Genomic DNA, 7,002 nt, shown 5'->3' with positions numbered 1-7,002 from the left:
ACAGGGATTTCTTCAAAATAACAAAAGGTGTGAGGCTGGGTTCACACTACTACACTACTTTCATCCTACTTTGCTCTGCTACATTGGTCCTACATTTATCCTACATTGGTCCTACATCCATCCTACTTTCATGAACAGGATACTACTTTGGTCCGACTTCAATGATATTCAATGGGCCTGAAGTAGGATCAATGTAGGACCAAAAGTAGTACACGGAGCATTTTCAAAGTCGGACCGACTTGTGTAGGACGCTACAAGACGCTCTCATAGGGAAACATTGAACACAGAGCAAAGTAGGATGAAAGTAGTGTAGTAGTGTGAACCCAGCCTTAATCTGCAACAAATTTTGTTAAAATCCTTGTAATGTACATAGATCACCCAGAGGGGAATGTTTTTTTTTTTTTCAACAAAAGTGGAGTTACTATTTAAAGCGGATCCTCTCGGCCATTCGTTTGTTTTGGGGGGGGCATTAAATTATTTATGGCGTATAAACAGAGGACTCACGCTTCTGCTGTTTAAAGTCGTCCGCTGTCCAATTTCGTCCGGAATTAGAACTTATATTATCTTTGCAGCGCCGTTTCCATTTTGCTTGTGGGCACTGTGAAGCCCACAAGCACTCATTTCCTTGTTCAGCAGTGACGTTGACTTCCCGGTTTCCATCTAAACGGGCGTCACATTCGGCTCTCTATCTATCCAGCCGGCGCAACGTATCTTAGATGCGTTACGCCGCTGTAACTTTGGGCACAAGTTCCGTATTCAGAAAGAACTTGTGCCCTAAATTACGGCGGCGTAACGTATGTGGGACGGCGTAAGCCCGCCTACTTCAAATGGGGATGTTGGGGGCGTGTTTTATTTAAATTTGCTTTGACCCCGCGTATTTTACGTTTTTTTTAACGGTGCATGTGCCGTTTGTGAAAAAATCCCAGTGCGCATGCTCTAAAATCCGCCGCAAAACGTCATTGCTTCCGACGTGAACGTAAATTCCGTCCAGCCCTATTCGCGAACGACATACGCAAATGAAGTAAAATTTCAAAACTTGGCGCGGGAACGACGGCCATACTTAACATTAGCTACGCCTCATATAGCAGGGGTAACTATACGCCGAAAAAAGGCTAACGTAAACTACGTAAAAAAATTGCGCCGGCCGAACGTACGTTTCTGAATCGCCGTATCTACCTAATTAGCATATTCCTCGCGTAAACATACGGAAGCGCCACCTAGGGGCCAGCCTGAAAATGCAGCCTATGATACGACGGTGTAAGACACTTACACCAGTCGGATCTTAGGGATATCTATGCGTAACTGATTCTCTGAATCAGGCGATACGCCGTCGTATCTCGTCTCTGAATCTGGCCCACTGTTACATAGACTCTGCCTAACCTAATATGGCCACCAAAGTCAAAGGAGGCACCAGCATCCAATCGGACAGCTGTCTATCTGTGACTGCAGTAAGTCATAGAGGAACCAAGTTCAACGCAACTTCCTTCCCCTTCTGCATTGCCACTTTAATCGAGTGCCACCTGCAGTGAGGAGTACAGTGCCTACAAGCGCAATTGGCTTTTTTCAGCATAGCCCCATTAGAGTGTACATGGGACCTTTAACCACTTCCATACCGGGCACTTACGCACCTTCCTGCCCAAGCCAATTTTCAGCTTTCAGCACTGTCGCACTTTGAATGACAATTGCGCGGTCGTGCTACACTGTACCCAAACAATTTTTTTATCATTTTGTTCCCACAAATAGAGCTTTCTTTTGGTGGTATTTGATCACCTCTGCGGTTTTTATTTTTTGCGCTATAAACAAAAGAAGAGTGACAATTAAAAAAAAAACACTATTTTTTACTTTTTTATTTAATAAATATCACAATTTTTTTTAAAAAAAACTTTTTTTTCCTCAGTTTAGGCCGATACGTATTCTTCTACATATTTTTGGTAAAAAAAATCGCAATGATCATATATTGATTGGTTTGCGCAAAAGTTAGAGCGTTTACAAAATAGGTGATAGATTTATGGCATTTTTATTTTATTAATTTTTTTACTAGTATTGGCGGCGATTTGCGATTTTTTTACTGTCACCGTGACATTGCGGCGAACACATCGGACACTTTTGACACGTTTTTGGCGCCATTCACATTTATACAGCGATTAATGCGATAAATATGCACTAATTACTGTATAAATGTGACTGGCATTCAAGGGGTTAACACTAGGGGGTGAGGGAGGGGTTAATATGTATACCTGTATTGTGTTCTAACTGTGGGGGAAGGGTGGTGACTGGGGGAGGTGACCGATCTGTCTCCCTATGTACAAGAGACACAGATCGGTCTCCACTGTCCTCTGACAGGACGTGGAGCTCTGTGTTTACACACAGAGCTCCACGTCACTGCTCTTTCGTTACCGATCGCTGGTACCTGGCGGACATCGCGACCGCCAGGCATGCGCATCGGCATCTCGGGGACGCGCCGGGCGCTCGCGCGCCCCCCAGTGGCCGGAGGAGTACAGGACGTCAATAGACGTCCTGTTGAGTTTTCAGAGTCACCGTGGAGCCGTCATTTGACGATGGCCCGGTACTCTAGTGGTTAAAAAAAAAAAAAAAAAAAATTATTGATTTTTATTACTTTTATTTATTTTTTAACTTTTTTCGTACCTCTGTTGCTATCACAGCACAGTGGAAGCAACAGGTTCTGTTTAATGAGACATCAGGAGTCTATTATCACATGCTGTAAAGACGTGATATTTTTGAGTTTGTTGCATTGTTTGCATTTAAAAATCAATGGAGTTGATTTACTAAAACTGGAGCGTGCAAAATCTGGTGCAGCCCTGCATAGAAACCAATCGGCTTCCAGGTTTTAGGGCCGATTCACACTGGTCCCACATGCACTCCGACTTTGAGAGCGCAAGTCGCATGACATGTCAAAATCAATGGTTCCCTATGAGAGCCGTCTTAACTGGTCCGACTTGTGTTGGTTAGACTTTGAAAAAAGGTTCCTGCACTACTTTGGTCCGACTTGGGTGTGATTTTAGCCCATTGATTTAAATAGACGTGGCATCCAAGTCAGATCATCATCTTAACTGATCTGACTTGTGGCATGTGACGTGTGCTCTTAGATAAAATGTATGCAAATCCCCCCAAAAAACGGCATAAGGCCCCCAAATCCATACCAAGCCCTTTGAGTCTGGTATGGATCTTGAGGGGGAACCCAATGCCCACATTTTTTTTTAAATGGTGTGAGGTCCCCAAGACCATAGCAGACACCTTCGGCCTGGTATGGAGTTTAAGGGGAAACCCCACGCAAAAAAAAGTGTGGGATCCCCCCCCCCCCAAATCCATACCAGATCCTTATTCGAGCATGCGCCCCCTGCCCCAAAGCACCTTGTCACCATTTTGATGGGGACAAGGGCCTCTTCCCAGCAACCCAGGACAATGGTTGTGGGGGTTTGCGGGCAGGGGGCTTATCGGAATCTGGAAGCCCCCTTTAACACACTGATGGTGACATCACAAGGGGCAGGGTCTCCAGATGACATCACGCCTAATAGCTATATAAGAACTGCCAGACACTGAAGCTGACAGGAGCCAGCATCGGAGGTGGACCTTTTAATTTTAAGCAGGTCGGGGCCGACAAAGGAAGAAAACATTGGCAAAGGAAGCAGAGATAGAAGACGTCGTTAAAAGAAGCGGAGATAGAAGACATTGGCGGACGAAGCAGAGAAAGAAGACATTGTGATTGACATTGGAGCTACAACGGGGGACATTCTTTATTTTTAATAAAGGACTTGTCAAAAACTGTCTCTTTTTTTTGTAACACTACACTGCATTCTTTGGTGAATAAGCAGGGGGTACAATGTACATCATACTCATTCACATTGGGAGCCCCCTTTTTTATAGGGGCTTCCAGATTCCGATAAGCCCCCTGCCGCAGACTCCCACAATCACTGCCCAGGGTTGTTGGGAAGATGACCTTGTCCTCATCAACATCTGCCCCCCATGCCCCAAAGCACACAGCCCCCCATGTAGAGGGCATGTGGCCTGGTGTGGTTCAGGAGGGGGGGCACTCGCTCTCCCCCCCCCCTTTACTGACCTGCCGACTGAGTGCTTGGATAGGAGTCTGGTATGGATTTTGGGGTGGACCCCATGCCACAAAAAAAAGGCATTGGGGTCTCCTTAAAATCCATACCAGACCCTGGTCTGGTATGGTCTTGGGGGACCCCACGCCGTTTTGTTTTTAATTTTGGCATGGGGTTCCCTCTCAAGATCCATACCAGACTCAAACATCTTACTTCTTCTAGGGAATGTGAACATAATAACTAATAATTGCAATGTATCTCTGTGTCTAGGTGTTCCATGGCATGGCTGGAATTCTACTGTAGAAGACCTAAGAGAGAGCAAGAAGATGGCAACGCGCATTATAAGAGCCTTCCAAGGGCTTTGGGCGAGTAGGGGAAGAGCCATCATTCCTGGTAATCAGACACCAGTTGCTGTTTGCCTTTTATACAGTGTGTGTGTGTGTATATATATATATATATATATATATATACTGGCTGTTTTTTGTACTCTGCATTCCTCCAAATCTCACTGGAAGGATGATGAAATCATCATCACCTAGGCACTGCGGGAGGAAGCTGGATAGTGGCGACCCGTCCATTAGGAGCACACGGGCACTGCCCCCCAATCTATGCATCTGACCCCCTAATCTACATGCAGGTAGCCAGACGCATGGATTCCAATGGGGGGCTTTAATAGGCTTCAAAAAAGGGTGCAGAGCATGTTTTCTGCCCCCCCCCCAAAAAAAATCCACCATCCACCACTGAAGCTGGGTATAATGTTAGGCTGGGTACAGATGGGTTGAAATTGCTGGTTTAGCAGGGACTGTCTGAATTCTGATCTGTATTTAGCCCTCCCTGTATTTAGCCCTACTGTTTCACAGTAGTCAAACAGTACATTGACTTCTGAAGAATGGACACACTGTAATACTTTGATCGATCAATGGCTGCAGCCAATCAGTTGGGATAAATGATAATGGACTTCATTCCACCTGGGAGAGCAGCACCTTGTAGTGTCAAAAATAAAATATTTTTAGGTGGGACACAGCATGGTGTGGTGGCAGTAATACACCAGTCTCAGGCCCTGTACACACGAGGGGTTATCCGCTGGAAACGGTCCTCCGGACCGTTTCCAGCGGACATTCCTCCTCCGGATTTTGATCTGATGGCTTGTACACACCATCGGATCAAAATCCGCGCGGAAAACATCCGCGGTCACGTGTCGTGCCGTCGCCGCGACGATGACGCAAGGACGTGCGCGAGGCTGAAAGGTAAATCCTTCCACGCATGCGTCGAATCATTACGACGCATGCGAGGGATGGGAGCGGACGGACTGATCCGGTGAGTCTGTACAGACGACCGGATCAGTCCGCTGGACTGGATTCCAGTGGATAGATTTTCTAGCATGCTAGAAAATTTTTATCCGCTGGGAATCCGTCGGCTGGATTTTTATCCGCCGAAAAATGTCCGCTCGGGCCTACACACGACCGGATCTATCCGCTGGAACTGATCCGCGGATCAATCCCAGCGGATAGATCCTCTCGTCTGTATGGGGCCTCAGTGTAATTAAAAAACTTGTCTTGAAATTATGCAGAGACAGTTCACAGGTAATCCGGTGGGTTGGTACCCCAACCAGGAACATTTAAGTGTCAACAGCATGCAGAGAGCCGGATTGAGCCGAACTGACAGCACCTGTTGAGAGGAGAAGAATGTTGCCCGGCTGTCTCGTGCCCAAACGGGAAGGTGTCCAGAGAAGTTGCAAGCCCTATGGTTTTCCTCCTCGCCAGGAACCTTTCCTTGCCACTAGTCCTGTCCCTACGCTGCCAACTGGAAAAATGCATGGCAAAACTGGGAGTCCTAAAAAGGCTCTACCTGACCCAAGATGGCTGCTGAAGTCACATGGGGTGGCAGTATCTAATAGGACAGCTTCACCAGTGACCCAGTAAACCCTAGAGGAACAATATTCCTCTTGACTTCTCCCGAAATGCAGTGCTGATGGAGAAGACCACCAACCTGCAGTGGAAGAAAAAAAGAACACCAGCCGACACTGATAGGAAGGCCACAAAATGTATTTCTTTGTATTTTTCTAGATGACATCAGGAGGTTCTGCCGCCAGCTGTCTGCGTATGACGATTCATCACTGAGGAGGATATACGAGTATTACAGAGATGATCTGATCCATATCCTGGAGAACATGGATCCTCACGCCGTCCTAGTAGAACTAAAATCTCGGAATGTTTTAAACACAGACGTAAGATATTTCTAAATTCTCTACAGCAAAATATACCGTATATACTCAAGTTTTTCAGCACATTTTTTTGTGCTGAAAATGCCCCCCTCAGCTTATACTCGAGTCACCTTTTTGGGCCTGATCTCCTGGATTTTGGGGACTCGGTACCAGCTGTAAGTCCCCTGGACCACAAACTTGGCAAATATGTAGCCCCACTCTTCCTCTACAAGTGTGCTAAGTTTGTTGTCCTGGGGGACCTACGGCGGGGGAGCACCGATCTTTCAAAGCCAGCCACCCCTTCCGTAGACTCCCATGTTAAATGGTAATTTCTCTGGTGATCTTGGGGACCCGGTACCGGACGGTCGTAGGTCCCCTGGACCCGGAACTTGGCACACATGTGGCCCCATTTCGCCTCTATTAGTGTGCAAAGTTTGTCTGGCCGACCTACGGCTGGGGAGCAGCAATTTTTCAAATCCGGGCACCCCTTCCATAGACTACCGTGTTAAACGTCAGTCTAGTCATGGACACAGTGAGGCATGGGCAAGTGAGGCATGGGCACAGTGAGGCTTGGGCACGGGGAGGCAGGGACATGGTGAAGCATGGACATGGTGAGGCATGGACACGGTGAGGCATGGACACAGTGAGGCATGGACACGGTGAGGCATGGACACGGTGAGGCATGGACATGGTGAGGCATGGACACAGTGAGGCATGGACACAGTGAGGCATGGA

General features: G+C 47.0%; 1 protein-coding gene across 2 annotated transcripts in view; it reads left to right on the top strand.

Annotated features, from left to right (window-relative positions):
• Positions 1–4,338: 4,338 nt before the first annotated feature.
• LOC120920568 (NACHT, LRR and PYD domains-containing protein 3-like) overlaps positions 4,339–7,002 on the top strand; it is an 85,167-nt gene continuing 82,503 nt past the window's right edge. For both annotated transcript variants that reach the window (XM_040332714.1, XM_040332715.1), the window contains exons 1-2: positions 4,339–4,457; positions 6,131–6,291. In XM_040332714.1, the coding sequence (XP_040188648.1) occupies positions 4,391–4,457; positions 6,131–6,291 (228 nt within the window). In that variant the 5' untranslated portion in view covers positions 4,339–4,390. The remainder of the gene's footprint in view (positions 4,458–6,130; positions 6,292–7,002) is intronic.

This window comes from Rana temporaria, chromosome 13, assembly GCF_905171775.1.
Source record: "Rana temporaria chromosome 13, aRanTem1.1, whole genome shotgun sequence".
Classification (NCBI taxonomy): Eukaryota; Metazoa; Chordata; class Amphibia; order Anura; family Ranidae; genus Rana; species Rana temporaria.
Note: the sequence above shows the minus strand (reverse complement) of the source record. Positions and strands in the feature narration are given on the sequence as shown.